The sequence below is a fragment of the Schistocerca serialis genome, chromosome 6 (genome assembly GCF_023864345.2).
Source record: "Schistocerca serialis cubense isolate TAMUIC-IGC-003099 chromosome 6, iqSchSeri2.2, whole genome shotgun sequence".
Lineage (NCBI taxonomy): Eukaryota > Metazoa > Arthropoda > Insecta > Orthoptera > Acrididae > Schistocerca > Schistocerca serialis.
In genome coordinates this window covers 683,467,147-683,488,532 of record NC_064643.1, presented here as the reverse complement: position 1 = coordinate 683,488,532, position 21,386 = coordinate 683,467,147, and the positions used below count along the sequence as shown (strand labels likewise).

Here is a 21,386-nt window from a genome sequence, read left to right as displayed (position 1 = left end):
CAAGTGTGGCTGTTAGGTTGAAGGATGTTACATATGAACAGTAGGCCTATATCGTAAAGTCAATGCGTGGTAATGAAAGATGGTTAAATTTCCCAAAGTAAACGAATTCATTGTCTATTATTAACAAAAAATAATAAGAATGAAATTTTCACTCTACAGCGGAGTGTGTGCTGATACGAAACTTCCTGGCAGATTAAAACTGTGTGGCGGACCGAGACTCGAACTCGGGACCTTTGCCTATCGCGGGCAAGTGCTCTACCGACTGAGCTACCCAAGCATCCCCCAGGCTGTAGCTAAGCCATGTCTCCGCAATATCCTTTCTTCCAGGAGTGCTAGTTCTGCAAGGCTCGCAGGAGAGCTTCTGTGAAGTTTGGAAGGTAGGAGACGAGGTACTGGCGGAATTAAAGCTGTGAGGATGGGGCGTGAGTCGTGCTTGGGTATCTCAGTCGGTAGAGCACTTGCCCACGAAAGGCAAAGGTCCCGAGTTCGAGTCTCGGTCCGGCACACAGTTTTAATCTGCCAGGAAGTTTCAAAAAATATAACACAAAGTAAAAAAAGTAAGCCATGCTAAATATGTAATAGTAGATCCTACGTCAACACGGACGTTGCACAGGTAACATTATGGGAACTAAGAACGAAGTGTACATGGAACTGGACCCTTCCAGTAACAACGCATTTTCTGTAAAGTGTACTACCAAGAAAGAGGGGGTGGGGGGAGAAGGGCGTACTTTGTGACCACCACTTACAAATTAAAGAAAAAATAAATTTCGTTACTTGGTAACTTTCATTAATAACATCTTTTGAAACAAGTACTTACGTATAAGTAGCGTCTGAAAATGTATCATAGCACTATCTTAGCAATACCAACGCATTTTCTGTAAGGTATAAACAGAGAGGAGGGATAGTTTATGACCACCACAAAAAATTTAAAAAATAAAGATTTCGTTCATTGTCGTTGAGTTTTATACACAGTATATTCCTTAATGTTATATGGATGTGTAAGAAGTGTCCTGAAAATGAAAATATGAATATGATATCTGTTGTGTATAGTCACATACATCACTAAAAATTATGTTTCTGGGTTACGTTTTTTTTTTTAAATTCAAAACAATTACGGTTTCTGATGTAACAAATAATTAAAACCAATAAATAATTTTTCAACATTTTAAAATATAAAGTACACGACTAGATTATAATATTTCAAAAGATTCGCATAAAAAACGCCCTTCCCCTCCCTCGGTTTTGCGAGGCTTAAATATCGGCAGCGTGACTACTATATTGAAAAACACCTAATATACTAACTGTAGCGTCAATATAAAATTTACTGCAGTACATGTGAAGTACGCTACTCGTAGACAAGAGCTTTTCAGTGGCAAAAACGGGTCTTCGCAATCACGCTGGAAAATCTTAACACCTCGGAATATTGTCACGTAGAAGAAGGGGTAATTAGATGAATGACGAACACTAACTTCACTTAACGAAGGTTTATTCAGCATTTGCACATACAAGAGCGCGGAGCGAACTGCCTCCGGCCAGAACGAATACAGCATACATACAGCTACAGAACATTCCAGTACAATGTTGTTTGGCATTTGTGGATACTGCTAGAATGTACTCGAATCGAATATAGAAATTAAAATTGTTTAGTCCAGTTGAGTTTTGAACTCACGACCCTCCATGCAACACTTTAGTATCACAACCACTACACTACGGTGCTACTCAGCTTTTTCTCCGATATTGCTCCATCGTTAAGAGAAGAGAGTCGCGGTGTTACGTCCTCCTAGGCCGGGAACGAGTCATCGATCCTGCATACTCCGACTCCCGATGCCTGATGCCTGATGCTCGCCCAGGCGGTGATGTTCTTAGAACTTCCCTTGCCGCTACGCTCTTCGTCACCTTTCCGCTTGTTGCCTGTCGCTGGAACTTTGAATTCACCCTGGGTTGCAGGATCCCATAGGTGTTCGGGCTCACATGTGGTTCCTCTTCGTCGAAACGTGTTGGCTCAAACTCGTCTAGGGGTTGAATGGCACGTGTCGCATAACACCCCCTAAATTAGACACTAGTGACCCTTTGGCTAAATTGTCTGGCTTATGGCAAGTTTGCGAAATACAAAGTTAATATAACATATAGTAACAGTAATAATAATATCGGGAACTAAACTAACGACCCATAAATGATGTAGGCCACACAGTTGCGATTTGGTTAAAATAATGTTTATTCAGAAAGCAAACAAACAGCGAAGTGGTCGTATTTAGAATTGCTACTACACTCGAGCATTTAACCATTTGACACAGTTCGATCATTCACAGTCTCATCGCGAAACACAAGTCCAGTACTCCACGTCGATATTTACCCAAAAAGTTACGAGTTCACATCAGGCGCGCGGCTGCTCACCACTCAGAGACTAAGTCCCGCGATACCACACAACGCGAAATTTTCTAAGTCGTTTCACTTCCCAGCTGCCTAAAGACAGACCGCTTTCGCGTCTCAATCCGAACTGTACCCTTTGGTGTCTCCAGCCGAACTGTCCGCTTTCGCGTCTGCACCAGCACTGTCCCTCTGCCCGTCCCTGGCCGCGTTTCCCACGCGCCGAATATCCTCGCTGAACTGACTAGGGCAGTTCCCTACCCTGAAGCCGTCCATCTGATTGGCTACAGTTTATTTTACATTATTTTGCATTTTAACATATTTAAATAATCTAGGCTTGACCACTTTCACGTGCTAGATAAAGTAACAGTAATATCCATTGTTAAATTCTTTGCTATGAACGTCACGACCAGTAGCCTTGCACCAATGTGCTTTCTGATAAATAAATAAAGAACAAAAGTAACTGTTATGCACTAAATTTTACAACAAATATTCTATTACCTAATGATTCAAGAAGGTGTCATGCTTGTCATCTTTCATTGTGTTTTGTGTGGAGGAAATGATGATCTGATGCTTAACTGAAAATAATGATAATTTAAATTTACTATATCTTTTAAACAAATGAAGTTACAGAGTTGATATTTACAACATTTGTCATTTTAATGATGTGCTTCTATATGAAATGTCGATCGTTAAGATTGATTGAAGCGTTCAGATTTTAGCATTGAGATCTTTGTTACAAAACTTGTGAATTTCACTTTAACTGTAAACGCTAAACTATTATAGATATGATCAATAGTCAAGTTTTATTGGGGTCACCATGATAATTTATGAAGGATGGTAGATTAAAATTACTGTGGCTTCATTCCCTGCATTACTACAGTATTAAATAGTTTTCATAAATATTTCCCTTTATGGCTGATCTTAGGTCCGCCATATTTAACACTGCTACATCTCCTTGGCCACAAACGGCTTCCACTGGGTTTCCGTATGACATGAGTGCTCGTCTGTCTCACACACACACTACAGCACTTAGGCCTCAATAGACAATAGACGCCTGTGAATTTCCCCGTCTCGTGCTGAATCTGTGCTCTTTGTGGCACGCGGTTCTGGACGGCAGGGTTCGTTTCACAATTCCTTAAGGCTGAGTCTTTCGACCATATACTGAAATGAGAGCGAAATGTTCGTTAACTCATAATTCGAACATCACGAGCTGTGGGTACAGTTAGCCGCCATGTCGCTTGCCACCAGTCTTCGCCACTGCTTCACTAACTTCATACATGCAGTAATATATATGGGCATGGACCAGCTAATTTGTGTGTGGTTTGAATATTAATCACAAAAACAAATTTGTGTCCAGAACCATATTTTCTATCCTGATCATGAACCTATACAGGGTCCGCACCTAAGTGACACTAAAACCGAGTATCCTGATTTAAATGAAGAATTCTTGCATTCAAGTGTTTTAAAGTGATTTTTGCCTAATGTAAAAGGAGTAGTAAAAGTTAAAATTAAAACCACAAAAGTGAAGTTAGATAGGATTTTGCTAAACTAGGCTTAATTTATTACAAAGTATAGTTTTGTAGGAATACAGTGCAAGATTGTGTAAATATTATTGACTAAAATACCTTCTTCACAGGTGATAAAAGGGCAAGTAAGTTAAGTTCATTTTCAAAAATAGTGTGGTTTTGGTTTCTATCATGAATGGTTCCTTTTTTGAAGTTAATTAAGCCAAGTGTTGGGTTTTATTCTCTTACAAAGTAAATTATGTACTACTCCAAGTGAAGTGAATGATTATCTTTTTGAATTAGCCTTTTTTACTGTAATAATCAGAGAGAGTTGACTAGAGAAACTATACTAGTTGACGTGTCTCCATCATATTCTCCACTTATTAGGAGAAAATTTGAACTACTACAGTTGCTAGGGAATACTGATGTTTGTAGAGGAGCTTAAACAGTGTATTTATGAGATTATTCATCTTATTGATTTTTGTGTCAGTTAAGATAAAAGCCCCTCATGTCCAAATTTAGTTCTGCACTTCATGCAGTAAAATTTAAGTATTTGATTAAGTAATGCTCTTGAGTGTAGCTGTCATTGGTATAAGCTTGGTGCAAAGTTACTTCTTATAATTTACTGACGTGTGCGTTATTGGTAACTGCTGCTAAACACAGTTCAGAGTGCACCGTGTCAGATTTTATCCTGTTTGCTATTCAGAGGGAAAGCTCAACGAAAGTAACTGGAATAACCAATATTCAGTTTTCTTAAACGTATACTTCTAAAATAATGTGCCTAATCGGGCTGACGACCGTTCATTTTTTCATTCAGTTTTGATGTTATCACTTCCATTAACTCCCAAGGTTGAAGGCCCTTTGATTTTTTTCTGTTAATTTCACCAAATTCAGAATTAAAGTCCGATACCTTTGTCGATAAGACACACGCGTGTTCAATTTTCAAAATCCTCCCAGAGGGTGACATTAGCTTGTTTCACGGCACGTTAGTGTTATACTATGGTGCTCTGGTTCAGGTTCATTATTTGGTCTAGCTTCACTTTCAAAACTCCTGGACGGTATAGTGATCTCACATTCCAAGTACTGATGAATAAATCCGATTTTTTTCTTTCTTTTCTTACTTCTCTTGTCTCCATCGTTTGGTTCCTGCCTTCCATTGCCTTGTCCATTCCATGTCTGTCTTATTTATCCATCTGGCTTTTCTCTGTTGACGTTTCGTAACAGGTGTTTTTTTTCCAGAGTGGCCCATCAACTCTACATCTAACCTCTAATGGAGGATAGGAATTTTTTTTCTCAAAGTTTTCTTTCCTTAGCCTTTGAAGACCCAACTCTCAGCTGCAAGGCAGTAGTTTGCTAGTTATGGTCCGCCTCGGGCATTTTATTTTCTTGGTGTCCACCACATACGGTGAACATTCTCCTACAGGGTGTTTCAAAAATGACCGGTACATTTGAAACGGCAATAAAAACTAAACGAGCAGCGATAGAAATACACCGTTTGTTGCAATATGCTTGGGACAACAGTACATTTTCAGGCAGACAAACTTTCGAAATTACAGTAGTTACAATTTTCAACAACAGATGGCGCTGCGGTCTGGGAAACTCTATAGTACGATATTTTCCACATATCCACCATGCGTAGCAATAATATGGCGTAGTCTCTGAATGAAATTACCCGAAACCTTTGACAACGTGTCTGGCGGAATGGCTTCACATGCAGATGAGATGTACTGCTTCAGCTGTTCAATTGTTTCTGGATTCTGGCGGTACACCTGGTCTTTCAAGTGTCCCCACAGAAAGAAGTCACAGGGGTTCATGTCTGGCGGATAGGGAGGGCAATCCACGCCGCCTCCTGTATGTTTCGGATAGCCCAAAGCAATCACACGATCATCGAAATATTCATTCAGGAAATTAAAGACGTCGGCCGTGCGATGTGGCCGGGCACCATCTTGCATAACCACGAGGTGTTCGCAGTGTCGTCTAAGGCAGTTTGTACCGCCACAAATTCACGAAGAATGTCCAGATAACGTGATGCAGTAATCGTTTCGGATCTGAAAAATGGGCCAGTGATTCCTTTGGAAGAAATGGCGGCCCAGACCAGTACTTTTTGAGGATGCAGGGACGATGGTACTGCAACATGGGGCTTTTCGGTTCCCCATATGCGCCAGTTCTGTTTATTGACGAAGCCGTCCAGGTAAAAATAAGCTTCGTCAGTAAACCAAATGCTGCCCACATGCATATCGCCGTCATCAATCCTGTGCACTATATCGTTAGCGAATGTCTCTCGTGCAGCAATGGTAGCGGCGCTGAGGGGTTGCCGCGTTTGAATTTTGTATGGATAGAGGTGTAAACTCTGGCGCATGAGACGATACGTGGACGTTGGCGTCATTTGGACCGCAGCTGCAACACGGCGAACGGAAACCCGAGGCCGCTGTTGGATCACCTGCTGCACTAGCTGCGCGTTGCCCTCTGTGGTTGCCGTACGCGGTCGCCCTACCTTTCCAGCACGTTCATCCGTCACGTTCCGAGTCCGTTGAAATTTTTCAAACAGATCCTTTATTGTATCGCTTTTCGGTCCTTTGGTTAAATTAAACCTCTGTTGAAAACTTCGTCTTGTTGCAACAACACTGTGTTCTAGGCGGTGGAATTCCAACACCAGAAAAATCCTCTGTTCTAAGGAATAAACCATGTTGTCTACAGCACACTTGCACGTTGTGAACAGCACATGCTTACAGCAGAAAGACGACGTACAGAATGGCGCACCCACAGACTGCGTTGTCTTCTATATCTTTCACATCACTTGCAGCGCCATCTGTTGTTGAAAATTGTAACTACTGTAATTTCGAAAGTTTGTCCGCCTGGAAATGTACTGTTGTCCCAAGCATATTGCAACAAACGGTGTATTTCTATCGCTGCTCGTTTAGTTTTTATTGCCGTTTCAAATGTACCGGTCATTTTTGAAACACCCTGTATCTATCACGTGGCGAGGCGCCCGATGGGATACTACCAACTCCACACGGGCATTTCAGGTATCTGGCAAGTTTAATCCGACTGAAGGAAAAAAGGTTACTCACTATGCAAAGTGACTTTCATGATCAATTTAATTAATTAGTCAATTTGATATCAAAGACATACTGCTGGGCTGGTGGAAGCGAGTGCAAGAGCATCACGGATATGATTCGCGAGCTGAAGCGGTAATCAGGCGTTTTTTCGTTGCGGTGATATCTTTTAACGAAATTTCAATCTCCCACCTAAACAAAGAGGGCTGACCATCATCATAAAATCAGCTTTATCACAGATTTCTTAAGGTGGTACGTAGTATTGAAACTTCCCCTTTGGAAAATTATGTATCACTGTGCTGGTAAACCTCTTACGTTATTTGATTTTCAAAAAGCTGAGCGAAACTGAGCGTACTCAGACATTTCTCTCTTTACTTATTCTGATCACCACTAAACTGACATACAATATTTTTAGCGCAACGCAATCTGACTTTCAATAATCCCCACAAAAGAATGGCCCTGGCTAACAATAACCTATACCTTTCATGAATCACTTACCTCACAAAAATCTTCGTTACTCGAACTTCTGCAATACAGCAAGCGCCAATACTGCCAGCTAAATAAAAGATTCTAACTACTGAAGGCACTAACTACTGATAGGCATAGTTAGCGAATGAAAGATTTTGGTAGAGAACAAACAATGTATTTACCTTAATAGTGTTCAAAGGTCATAATATATATATCAGTTCATGACATCCAGTCTAACAAATTTCCTTTTTCTGCCGTACACACGTCCAGATCGTCCGCTCTCAAAATTCCGCCATCTCTCTCCCCACATCCACCGCTGCTGGCGGCTCACCTCCAACTGCACAATGCTACGCGCTGTTCACATCCAACTGCCCAGCACTACAATAGCAAATATTGCAACAATGCAAACCAGCCACAGACTGCACACAGCACAGTCAGTGATTTTCATACAGAGTGCTACGTGGCGTTACCAATCATAAAAACCTAAACAGCCTACTTACGGTATATACCTAATATTTACTGCTCCTCTCTGCTGCTACTTTAAGAAACTTTGCATTTGTTTACTTTGACAGAGTTCGAATGTGCGGATGCATCCTGTGACAGAGGTAGAGCATATTCTTATCACTCTGTCATTAGCCCAAAATGAATTTAATTTTATAGTCCTGTGCTGCAAGATGTAGCAGACATTAAGCTGATACAAACAGATATTTTTTTAACTATGAGAGAATACTTAGAAGTAATATACCTATGACATACTGTTGTACAGCATTTTCACAAAAAATTATGATAAAAAAATGCGTGTACGCTCCGCTTTCTTCTATCTTCGAAAATAACTCGTATAAAAGAGAGGACTCTACATTTTGCGTGGGAAACTCGACGTGTATGGACAACAACATCCCTGTCTAGGACTGGGTAAAGTAGATTTTTTTTTAAACTGGGGAGAATCTGTGTCAGAGGTGGAATTGCAGTTAGAAGTTTAGAACCGTGTGTCCAAGCCGCACCTATTTGTCTCACAGTGTCTGCAGCCAGTGGCTGACCAGAAGCCACGGCTTAGTAGCCACTTGAGAGAGAGCAGAGGTGAGTGGTCTCCTGGGTATCAAATATCAAAGGACGCCGACTTTTGCTCCGCATTCGCTGGACTGAGCCGCTGGCGACACTCGAAGCGCCCTCTGGCCGGGTGAATAGCGAACTACTGCTCAGTACGAATCTGGCTACCTTCGTGATCGCGTGGGTCATAGGCAACTCGTGGAGGAGGGCCTCTGCACACAAGACCACCTATATGTGGCGAGTGTTTTTGCAATTTAATTACTCGATTTTCTTTCGCCTGTCTATACATGTGAGGATGGACCACGTCACTGTTTGTGACGTCATCATCAGTCAGTAGTTCCCAATGGTGCTCGGGTGCTGGGATCGCTAAATAGTTGCCCCCAGGCCTGGGCACTAGGCTTCCAGAAACCGTGGGAAGCAGACGTGTTGTCGCGACAGTCCCAGCAAAGTGCAGTGAAGGAGTCGTTTCTCTAACTTCATGCATCTGCTCAGTGCTGTTACCTGCTACATGTTTTATGGAGCCTGTTTGCTATATACAGGATGGTCCATTGATAGTGACCGGGCCAAATATCTCACAAAATAACAATCAAACGAAAAAACTACAAAGAACGAAACTCGTCTAGCATGAAGGGGGAAACCAGATGGCGCTACGGTTGGCCCGCTAGATGGCGCTGCCATAGGTCAAACGGATATCGACTGCGTTTTTTAAATAAAAACCCCATTTTTTATTACACATTCGTGTAGTACGTAAAGAAATATGAATGTTTTAGTTGAACCACTTTTTTCGCTTTGTGGTAGATGGCGCTGTAATAGTCACAAACGTATGGGTCACAGTTTTAGACGAACAGTTGGTAACAGGTAGGTTTTTTAAATTAAAATACAGAACGTAGGTACGTTTGAACATTTTATTTCGGTTGTTCCAATGTGATACATGTACCTTTGTGAAATTATCATTTCTGAGAACGCATGCTGTTACAGCGTGATTACCTGTAAATACCACATTAATGCAATAAATGCTCAAAATGATGTCCGTCAACCTCAATGCATTTGACAATACGTGTAACGACATTCCTCTCAACAGCGAGTAGTTCGCCTTCCGTAATGTTCGCACATGCATTGACAATGCGCTGACGCATGTTGTCAGGCGTTGTCGGTGGATCACGATAGCAAATATCCTTCAACTTTCCCCACAGAAAGAAATCCGGGGACGTCAAATCCGGTGAACTTGAGGGCCATGGTATGGTGCTTCGACGACCAAACCACCTGTCATGAAATATGCTATTCAATACCGCTTCAACCGCACGTGAGCTATGTGCCGGACATCCATCATGTTGGAAGTACATCGCCATTCTGTCATACAGTGAAACATCATGTAGTAACATCGGCAGAACATTTCATAGGAAATCAGCATACATTGCACCATTTAGATTGCCATCGATAAAAAGGGGGCCAATTATCCTTCCTCCCATAATGTCGTACCATACATTAACCCGCCAAGGTCGCTGATGTTCCACTTGTCGCAGCCATTGTGGATTTTCCGTTGCCCAATAGTGCATATGATGCCGATTTTACGTTACCGCTGTTGGTGAATGCCGCTTCGTCGCTAAGTAGAAGGGATGCAAAAAAATCTGTCATCGTCCCGCAATTTCTTTCTTGCGCCCAGTGGCAGAACTGTACACGACGTTCAAAGTCGTCGCCATGCAATTCCTGGTGCATAGAAATATGGTACGGGCGCAATCGATGTTGATGTAGCAATCTCAACACCGACGTTTTTGATTCCCGATTTTCGCGAAATTTGTCTGGTACTGATGTGCGGATTAGTCGCGACAGCAGCTAAAACACCTACTTGGGCATCATCATTTGTTGCAGGTCGTGGTTGACGTTTCACACCTGGGTGAACACTTTCTGTTTCCTTAAATAACGTAACTATCCGGCGAACGGTCCGGACACTTGGATGATGTCGTCCAGGATACCGAGCAGCATACATAGCATACGCCCGTTGGGCATTTTGATCACAACAGCCATACATCAACTCGATATCGACCTTTTCCGCAATTGGTAAACAGTCCATTTTAACACGGGTAATGTATCACGGAGCAAATACCGTCCGCACTGGCGGAATGTTACGTGATACCACGTACTTATACGTTTGTGACTGTTACAGCGCCATCTATCACAAAGCGAAAAAAGTGTTCCAACTAAAACATTCATATTTCTTTACGTACTACACGAATAATAATGGGGGTTCCTATTTTAAAAAACGCAGTTGATATCCGTTTGACCAATGGCAGCGCCATCTAGTGGGCCAACCATAGCGCCATCTGGTTTCCCCCTTTAAGTTAGACAAGTTTCGTTCTTTGTAGTTTTTTCGTTTGATGCTTATTTCGTGAGATATTTGGCGCGGTCACGATCAATGGACCACCCTGTATGTATTAGGTGTGGTTCTTGGCGACCTGTGTGGAATGTTTAGATCTTTATTAGCGAAGTATTTTTTTGTGATACGTTATTCTCACTGTCAATCAGTAGCATTGTAATCAGAGCAGGAGATCACAAATGGTTCAAATGGCTCTGAGCACTATGGGACTTAACTTCTGAGGTCATCAGTCCCCTAGAACTTACAACTACTGAAACCTAAGTAACCTAAGGATATCACACACATCCATGTCCGAGGCAGGATTCGAAGCTGCGACCGTAGCGGTCGCGTGGTTCCAGACTGAAGCGCCTAGAACCGCTCGGCCACAGCGTCCGGCGAGGACATCACATCTGATGTTTCTGGCAGAGGGTAAGCTAGCGCTTTCCACCACCTCCTATCTGTCGGCACAACCGCGCGAAGAGCTGCCGTCATCATACACTTTGTTCGGGGACCGGTTTGCACGCCACACGAGTCAGCGCTGTGTGTGGCCCTCTCTCCCGATCTGAGACTTCAGACATACGACAAGTGTTTTTTCCTACAAATTGCAATATTCTACACAGTCAATCGACTGGTTGAGACATTTCCTACCAAATATGCAAGTGATGAATTAAAAGTGTCTCAACATCTCTGTCGAATCGATGGGATGTGGCATTCATGCAGTGAGGATTTTGATCTAAATGTACCAGTATCGACAGGATGTGACGTCATGTCATAAGAGTGGGGCACCACAACTGAATTGTTTCCCACCAGGGAGGAGCTTTGTTTATCACAAACTGACTACACGACATGTAGCAACATATTATTGACACTGATTTCAATTTCGTGTCGTGAGATTCTTCCTGTCCAGCACGGATTGAATCTTTTCCCCAATAATTTCCAGATGGGGAAGGATGGGGTGATGTGGGGAAGGGGAGGGGATGGCTGGGGGATTTTCCAGGAAGGGGAGATAGGCTCATGGCTGTGGGATTTCCCAGGTGGAGGGAAGGGCTCTGAACTGAAGAAATGTCCCTTTTCCCAGAGTGGTGGGGGAGCAGGTCGTGGTGGTGGTGGTTAGTGTTTAACGTCCCGTCGACAACGAGGTCATTAGAGACGGAGCGCAAGCTCGGGTTAGGGAAGGATTGGGAAGGAAATCGGCCGTGTCCTTTCAAAGGAACAATCCCGGCATTTGCCTGAAACGATTTAGGGAAATCACGGAAAACCTAAATCAGGATGGCTGGAGACGGGATTGAACCGTCGTCCTCCCGAATGCGAGTCCAGTGTGCTAACCACTGCGCCACCTCGCTTGGTGGGGTGGGGTGGGGTGGGGGTTTCTCAGAAGAATGAATTACCTCCAGGGGATCATAAATCAATTACCATAACGTTACGTATCCCCAAGGAGTCAGAAACCACTTGGCAGAAGAATAGGTTAAGAGAAGGCGATGGGTGTGTGGGGTGGAGGGTTGAAAAATTTATTATTGTATTTCTAATGTATTTCCATTCGGAACACCGGCTTCCAACTACAATGTTGGCAACCAGAAAGTGTTTAGCAAAAACGTGACGCCTGTAATTAGTGTTCACTGTGCCCATTCTGAAGGAGAATTAGAGTTATTGATTATTGAAGTTCATTACTTTGAGGATTTAGGATGATGTCTGGGAGTCATAGAAAATGCAGTTTACTATAAAAATTTTCACTATATTCTGAAAACGATAAAGCATAAAATTCCAGGTAAATGATTACCCATATCAGATATTGTACTATCAGAGCTGTTCAGAGTCTATTAGAAAAAAAAAATCGGTTCAAATGGCTCTGAGCACTATGGGACTTAACATCTATGGTCATCAGTCCCCTAGAACTTAGAACTACTTGCACCTAACTAACCCAAGGACAGCACACAACACCCAAAGTCTATTGCGTGGATTCTATTATCCCTAGATAACGAAACGGTTCAATAATCGTTATCGATGTAAATGTTCAAAGTGAATGCTCGCCAAAGTTTGATGTTAATACTCTTCAAACGCCACGCTAGTAATGGTAGAAGGTCTGTCCTGTGACGACACGTGAAAATACGACATACGCAAACTGGCAATAAATCATTGGAATGGTTCCGTTATTAACACTTTACCCCAATGTGAACTCATTGTTAACTGCATATCGAGTTACGTACTACGGCATCCAAGGCTGTTCCTGGCAACTGCACAAACGCGACGCGGCTTCCGACACGGAGTGCGCGCTGATACGAATCTAGAAAAGAACTGGGGCCTAACTCTATCTCGCATGCTCTTATTTGTATAGCCGCGGTGCGGACCGCCGAAGGCACAGCCGACAACATTTGCCTTACTGACTAGCCGCTGGGCTAGCAAAACACCACTTCAAGTAACTAAATAATTAACTCCAGAATGATACTTTCACTCTGCAGCGGAGTGTGCGCTGATATGAAACTTCCTGGCAGATTAAAACTGTGTGCCCGACCGAGACTCGAACTCGGACCTTTGCCTTTCACGGGCAAGTGCTCTACCATCTGAGCTACCGAAGCACGACTCACGCCCGGTCTCACAGTTTTACTTCTGCCAGTATCTCCTCTCCTACCTTCCAAGCTTCACAGAAGCTCTCCTGCGAACCTAGCAGAACTAGCACTCCTGAAAGAAAGGATACTGCGGAGACATGGCTTAGCCACAGCCTGGGGGGATGTTTCCAGAATGATATTTTCACTCTGCAGCGGAGTGTGCGCTGATATGAAACTTGCTGGCAGATTAAAACTGTGTGCCCGACCGAGACTCGAACTCGGGACCCAGGCTGTGGCTAAGCCATGTCTCCGCCGTATCCTTTCTTTCAGGAGTGCTAGTTCTGCAAGGTTCGCAGGAGTGCTTCTGTAAAGTTTGGAAGGTAGGAGACGAGATACTGGCAGAAGTAAAACTGTGAGACCGGGCGTGAGTTGTGGTTCGGTAGCTCAGATGGTAGGGCACTTGCCCGCGAAAGGCAAAGGTCCCGAGTTCGAGTCTCGGTCGGGCACACAGTTTTAATCTGCCAGGAAGTTTCAAATAATTAACTGCTTCATTCGCTGAAGGCCAATGAAGCTCTAGATTTAATTGTGCAATCAGCACACAGGTAAGTATCTATAATAAAATTTTAATGTGGCTAGGTTAAATACTTTTGGGGAGAGAATTATTTTAGTTGTACCGCACGCGATAGATGAGCTCTGAACTTCCCATTTAGAGAGACGCTACAGCTATAGTTTTATAGCTACCTTTTAGAAACTTCTCACATCTTTGTTATTATAGCGAATCTCCATTCTGCCTAAATCTAAACATCCTAGCTTTATCTAATCACTTACTTAATCCATCTTGCTTCCGAACTTTTAGGACACAAAAACAGAAAATCGTGAATTTCAACCAAAATATTACTTTGGGTGATCCAGCATGCTGTTTCCATTAAATTACAATGAAAAAGGAATCTGAATATAAATTTTGAAGTTTCTAGCTCCTTCCTGTTGTTCCAATGATTTTTACGTAATTTCGAAAACTGTTGAAGTTGCTAAACTGAAAGTTAACACATTATTATTTTAGCATCACTCCTGACATGCTATCAACTTTTCAGATTTACTTTATTTTTAAGGTATTGCGTAAAATTAGTGACGTCATAGCTAGTTAGAGTGGACTAGGCTGGCACACAATGGAAAGCATATGAATTTTATATGGCGTGAGTAGGCTGCTTCCCTACATGTGGTTTAATTGATCAATTTGATTAATTAGCGTATCAATTGGATATCAGAAGTGCACCAGAACGAACTACTAACCAATCTTCAGTATTCTTCCGTAGCACCGCTTTTCAGAATATTCTATTCTATTCTTTTCTGAACTATTTATTGTCTGCGTTTCACTTCTGACACACCAGACAAATACCTTTAGAAAAGACTTCTTAACATTTAAATTTACATTATATGTTAACGAATTCCTCTTTTGAAAATGCTTTTCACACTATAGCCAGTCTGCATTTTAGATCCTCTCTGCTTTGGTCATCGTGAGTTATTTTGTTATTCAAATAGCAAAACCCATCTGCCAGTAAAGTTAATGGCATTAGTACAATAATCATGTATAGTGTACGAGGAGTTTGGCTGAGACTGGAGAGTGTGGGAGTGTGGTGTGCCCACAGTGGTGTTCCACCGGGACGGGCTGTGCGCGGCTGGGGCGGCGCTGCTGGTGCTGGTGGGGGCGCAGCGCCTGCAGGCGTCCCGGCGCGCCGCCCCCAGCTGGCTGTCGGCCGGCCTCGCGCGGCTCCGGGCGTCGCCCGCCGGTCCGCTGCTGCTGCCCCCTGCCGCCCAACAGGTGAGCCACGCGCACTGCCCACAACTCTGCACCAGTTGCTTTACGAGTACACTAGACTAGAGATGTGCAAACTCGTTCATCCTTGGGAACTAGTTCACTGCTGATCGTTCTTTTTAGGGAACCGTTCATTTGTACTTGTTATATGGTTCTTAAAATAGGAGTGCGGGTAAGCTACTACAAACAGCATAGTAAACGCATTATTGTGGCCAAGATAGACACGAAACCCACACTAGTACCAGTTTATATGCCAACTAGCTCTGCAGATGATGAAGAAATTAATGAAATGTATGATGTCATAAAAGAAATTATTCAGGTAGTGAAGGGAGACGAAAATTTAATAGTCATGGGTGACTGGAATTCGAGAGTAGGAAAAGAGAGAGAAGGAAACATAGTAGGTGAATATGGATTGGGGCTAAGAAATGAAAGAGGAAGCCGTCTGGTAGAATTTTGCACAGAGCATAACTTAATTATAGCCAACACTTGGTTCAAGAATCATAAAAGAATATTGTACACATGGAAGAATCCTGGAAATACTAGAAGATATCAGATAGATTATATAATGGTAAGACAGAGATTTAGGTTGGTTGGTTGGTGGGATTAAAGGGACCAGACTGCGACGGTCATCGGTCCCCAGAACTTTAGGAACCAGGTATTAAATTGTAAGACATTTCCAGGGGCAGATGTGGACTCTGACCACAATCTATTGGTTATGAACTATAGATTAAAACTGAAGAAACTGCAAAAAGGTGGGAATTTAAGGAGATGGGATCTGGACAAACTGATTAAACCAGAGGTTGTACAGAGTTTCAGGGAGAGCATAAGGGAACAATTGTCACAAAGGGGGGAAAGAAATACATTAGAAGAAGAATGGGTAGCTCTGAGGGATGAAGTAGTGAAGGCAGCAGAGGATCAAGTACGTAAACAGACGAGGGCTAGTAGAAATCCTTGGGTAACAGAAGAAATATTGAATTTAATTGATGAAAGGAGAAAATATAAAAATGCAGTAAATGAAGTAGGCAAAAAGGAATACAAACGTCTCAAAAATTTGTACAGAAAGCAGCAGATGGCAGTTACAAGAGTTGAGGGACATGAAAGGGAAGCAGCGGTAGGGAAGGGAGTGAGACAGCGTTGTAGCCTCTCCCCGATGTTATTCAATCTGTATATTGAGCAAGCAATAAATGAAACACAAGAAAAGTTCGGAGTAGGTATTAAAATCCATTGAGAAAAAATAAAAACTTTGAGGTTCGCCGATGGCATTGTATTTCTGTCAGAGACAGCAATGGACTTGGAAGAGCAGTTGAATGGAATGGACAGTGTATTGAAAGGAGCGTGTAAGATGAACATCAACAAAAGCAAAACGAGGATAATGGAATGTAGTCGAATGAAGTCTGGTGATGCTGAGGGCATTAGATTAGGAAATGAGACACTTAAAGTAGTAAAGGAGTTTTGCTATTTGGAGAGCAAAATAACTGATGATGGTCGAAGTAGAGAGGATATAAAATGTAGACTGGCAATGGGAAGGAAAGCGTTTCTGAAGAAGAGAAATTTGTTAACATCGAGTATAGATTTAAGTGTCAGGAAGTCGTTTCTGAAAGTATTTGTATGGAGCGTATGGAAGTGAAACATGGACGATAAATAGTTTGGACAAGAAGAGAATAGAAGCTTTCGAAATGTGGTGCTACAGAAGAATGCTGAAGATTAGATGGGTAGATCACATAACTAATGTGGAGGTGTTGAATAGAATTGGGGAGAAGAGGAGTTTGTGGCACAACTTGACTAGAAGAAGGAACCGGTTGGTAGGACATGTTCTGAGGCATCAAGGCATCACAAATTTAGCATTGGAGGGCAGTGTGGAAGGTAAAAATCATAGAGGGAGACCAAGAGATGAATACACTAAACAGATTCAGAAGGACGTAGGTTGCAGTAAGTACTGGGAGATGAAGAAGCTTGCACAGGATAGAGTAGCATGGAGAGCTGCATCAAACCAGTCTCAGGACTGAAGACCACAACAACAACAACAACAACAACAACAACATATGGTTCTTATGAAAAACTGAAAACTAGTAGTGTAGGTGGCTGAAGGATGGAGGGCACCAAGAGGGGGCACTTGCCTCCCCCCTGGAGTATGGAGTTTTTATTTGTTACAGAATTCTTACACACTTTTAGAAGTAATTTCTGTGATTGTGTAGAACCTCTCGTTTAGCCAACCGTAGCCTCGTGTGGCTGATCGCAGGGAAATAAGATAGGGTGGCGTACGGAAAACCGGGCCAGAATACAGACTGCTAGCCAATTACGGACGATGTGTTGCCCGTTACGAGCAGATACAACAAACAGGCAAACATGTAATAATTACGCAGTGAAGAAATAACAATCTAATGCAAGCAACAACTGCGAAACAATCGATGACGATGTGTAGAGAGCTGGAGCAGACAACATGAAAATCTCACGCGACGCGCATGGGCTATAGCTCATGTAGTCTTGTAAAACTGTTGTGGCTGTTTCCCAAATTAGTAGACGACAAGTGTCTTGTATAAAATTCTTCGTTTCGGCTTCTACTACATAGCTATGCTACGTTTTAAATAATAATCGTTTTCACCCTATATATACTTCACGTTGTCTCCGAGTTCGTAGGCGAATTAGAGACTTTATGAAAGCATAAAATAAAATGTGGTTTTCTCATACTTGCGTCAGACGCTTAGTAAAAATTAAGTTTTTATGTTGCATTATTAAAGTTAATGCAGCAATAATAATAATAATTAAGTTCGCAGTAATAAATGGTTCAAATGGCTCTGAGCACTATGGGACTCAACTTCTCAGGTCATTAGTCCCCTAGAACTTAGAACTACTTAAACCTAACTAACCTAAGGACATCGCACACATCCATGCCCGAGGCAGGATTCGAACCTGCGACCGTAGCGGTCTCGCGGTTCCAGACTGCAGCGCCTAGAACCGCACGGCCACTTCGGCCGGCTCAGTAATAAAGTTTTTGGTTTGAAAGCTCCTTCTGAACAAATGTTTTTGAGATAATAAGTAAATACGATTTTATGGCAATCTAAGTCTTTTCAAATGGAGAGACACCGCTTTTCCCACTGAGCCAAAATGGCCCACAACCCACTTTTTTTTTTTTTCAAAGAAACCTAACTAGCAGGTAATGCAAATTGGAAACAACCAAACTTAAAAATAATTAGAGCCTTCCTAAATGTAATGTTTTGTATATGAAAGATACACGAAAGTCGTTTTATACGAATTATCTTACACTAAAAATTAAGCAAATTATTGAAAGTTAGCTGCTAAATCAAGTCGATGAAACCAAAAAATATGAATAACAAAAAAAAAAAAAACTTGCCTTGTTATAAGTATGTCTTCTGCTGTTCATCGATATAATAAAGTGAGCTGATATGCCCTTTTGTTAACTGAAAAGACGTACCTATTACATACAACGTAATTTTTATGTAATTCACGTAACTATAAAATACTTTTTGATTACCGGTCGTGGACGCTGAATAACCAGAACAACGTGCAAGAACAGTTTGGAACACACGTAAAATGGGCGAGCGCAGTGAACGAAACGAACATCTGGATACTGAACTAACTAGGAGCAGTCGGCAGTGGAACTGAGACAGGTGGTCATGCGAAGAACGACGAGGGAGACCGAGACTGAGACGAGCCTGGAACCGAGGCTGGAACGAGAACTGCCGAAGTGACCGCCGCGACCGAAGTGAACTGGTGAACTATGAACCGATCGTTCCTCGTTCCCGGGAACTATAAGTAGACCGCCGCGACCGAAGTGAACTATGAACCGATCGTTCCTTGGAATTCGTTCCTCGGTTCTTTCCTTCATATTCGTGAACAGCTCCTTTGCACCAGTTCGTTCGCGAACTACGCATCTTTACACTAGCAGCCTGGAGGGACGTAGATGGCAACGTTTCATCCACCGTCCCAAATAGTTCGAGGTAGTGTTCGTGTGAATAAGATCGGGTGATATAGCGGGCCAGTCGATCGGGTGTTGTAGTGTTAGTCAAACCTAGAATGTATGAAAGCACCACTGCGAATACCGCTGTTGTCATTTGTGGCGAAATAAATAAAAAAATTAAATTTATTGATTTTTTGAAAAGAGAAAAAAATTATGGATATGGAACTTTAACTTTAGAACTTTTGAAAGGCTTTTTTTACGGACTGTATTGACCGGCTTGAATGCGAACAAATTCAGTGCTGCGTGAAATTTGCCTGTAATATAATTTACAATTCCGCTTAATTACATTTTTGAATTCTACGTCATTGTTGATTTAATCAGAGTTCTCACCTTAGACGTAGAATTAGTCCTTCTGCCACAATATTAATTCATTAGTCGCTATCGATGTTCTTCTCTTTGTTGACCGTGTGTATCTTCCCAAGTCGGCATCGGTTTACTTCACGAAGATGGTGGAAACCAAGGAATACAATGCTACGTTGCTTTAAGTAATTCTCGTAAAACTTAGATACTTCTCATTATTTTTTATTCACAAGACAATAAGACTTGCTTTGCTTGTCGCACAAACCATAAATACTAACAAGATGGCTGCCTTTCGGCACACACCAAAAATTACGTCCATCGCCTACAAGGCAACAATCGAAAGTTTATCTTAACTCCTTCTTGGAGTATGAAACAAAAGAGAATCCAATATGAACATTACGGAGATTATATTCTAAATTCCTCTCAATTTAATCTTTGGCGCAGACTTTAAGGTATTGTATGTCTCTGCGTCGGAATGTGTCATTACACATCTTGCAAGGTGGGTGTGTCCATGTGAAGAAACGGCAACACTTGATAACTGACAATGTTGAAAAAAGCGTCCTGATTGAGATTCCTCAGTGACCTGAATAACTGTGCACAAGTTATGGTACAGAAAACAACACCAAAAAGTTACAAATCTTTTCTGGACTGAATTGCACCCTCTACTCGGTGTAGGTATCTCGCCTCACTTTTCCACTGGTGGATTCGATGCCTCGCACTGAGTAACAAAGATGCGACTCGTGTGGCCACAATACACACCCCCTGTCAACTACTGTCCTACTTCTGTATTATATTCTGTTTTTACTACTGGCTGCATAATAAATTAGAGTTTTTGGATTGGAAATGTCTTACAACATTTAAGTGTGAAGCCACAAGTGGAAGTTAATGAAATGCTCTTATGGCCTGCTGCCGAACAGACACCATAAAACAAATGTGAAATAAACTTTCTAGGAAATTTAATGGTAAACGTTCCTAGTTGTATTCTCTTCTCAGTGGGAAACTTTACCTCTTCTTTCTGCTGCGATGGTCGTCCCGCATGCAGCCGACGTAAAAGTTGCTAATTGTTGACCGTGTCGCCCGATGTGAGGAACTCATATTTCGATTTGGTGAGATGAACTGATCGTCAAATAAATGTACAGGTACCGTATTTTACTTGACGTTATTTACATTAACTCAAAACCCAATATTATTAACAAAACTGTTACAATAGGAGGAGCAGTAAAACGTCTGCGTCCTGTCTTCATCGAGACACACCATAGACTCCTCTCTTTTTACCGACTTAAAAAAAAAAAAACGCGACAGTCACACCTCTCTCGTTTAACAGCATTTCTGATGCAGCGCGTCGTTCTCCCTTTTTATCTTACGTATACTTCTTTGGAAATATCTAGCAAGTATCATTACACTCGTGTGTTATTTGGCCCACTGAAGGCGCTACAGCTTTATATGCAGCTGTTAAGTCCTTTTTCGAGGTATCCGACTCCAAACGTCCACTGCGTTGGATTCCCATTGAAATGGTATAGCTTCCTTCCACCATACTGTCACACCCTCGCGTCAGCCCATTGCAGTGCAGTTGCTCCACATAACCGACTCCCACGTGCTCGTACACACCACTTTACTACCACGACTTTTGTCAGCGATGGGGTGTAATGTAGTTCCAGTTCCCCACGATCAGAACACTCCAAAGGTACAGGCGCAGTCTTTTAAAGGGGGTGAGTAATATTTGCCTGGTGAGTTTATTTTACCGCGAAGTCGCCGCTTTTTCATGTGTCCACGGCTCGAGGAAACCAGTGCAAATTAAAATGGACATCCACAAGACCTGCCTAATGGGCAGAACACGTCATCATCAGTCTACGAAGCGGAGCTTCGACAGATGGAACCGGTTTACATGATTTACTGCTTACTATTTACTGCGAAAGAAGGAAACATCCAAAGGCAGGTATGCCGTACGCAAA

The 21,386-nt window shown here is 42.3% G+C and overlaps 1 protein-coding gene across 1 annotated transcript in view; it reads left to right on the top strand.

Moving 5' to 3' along the window:
• Nucleotides 1–21,386, top strand: part of LOC126485032 (neuronal acetylcholine receptor subunit alpha-4-like) — a 170,415-nt gene that overhangs the window by 123,506 nt on the left and 25,523 nt on the right. Inside the window, exon 8 of the mRNA XM_050108636.1 lies at nucleotides 14,989–15,161. Within this exon, the coding sequence (XP_049964593.1) occupies nucleotides 14,989–15,161 (173 nt within the window). The remainder of the gene's footprint in view (nucleotides 1–14,988; nucleotides 15,162–21,386) is intronic.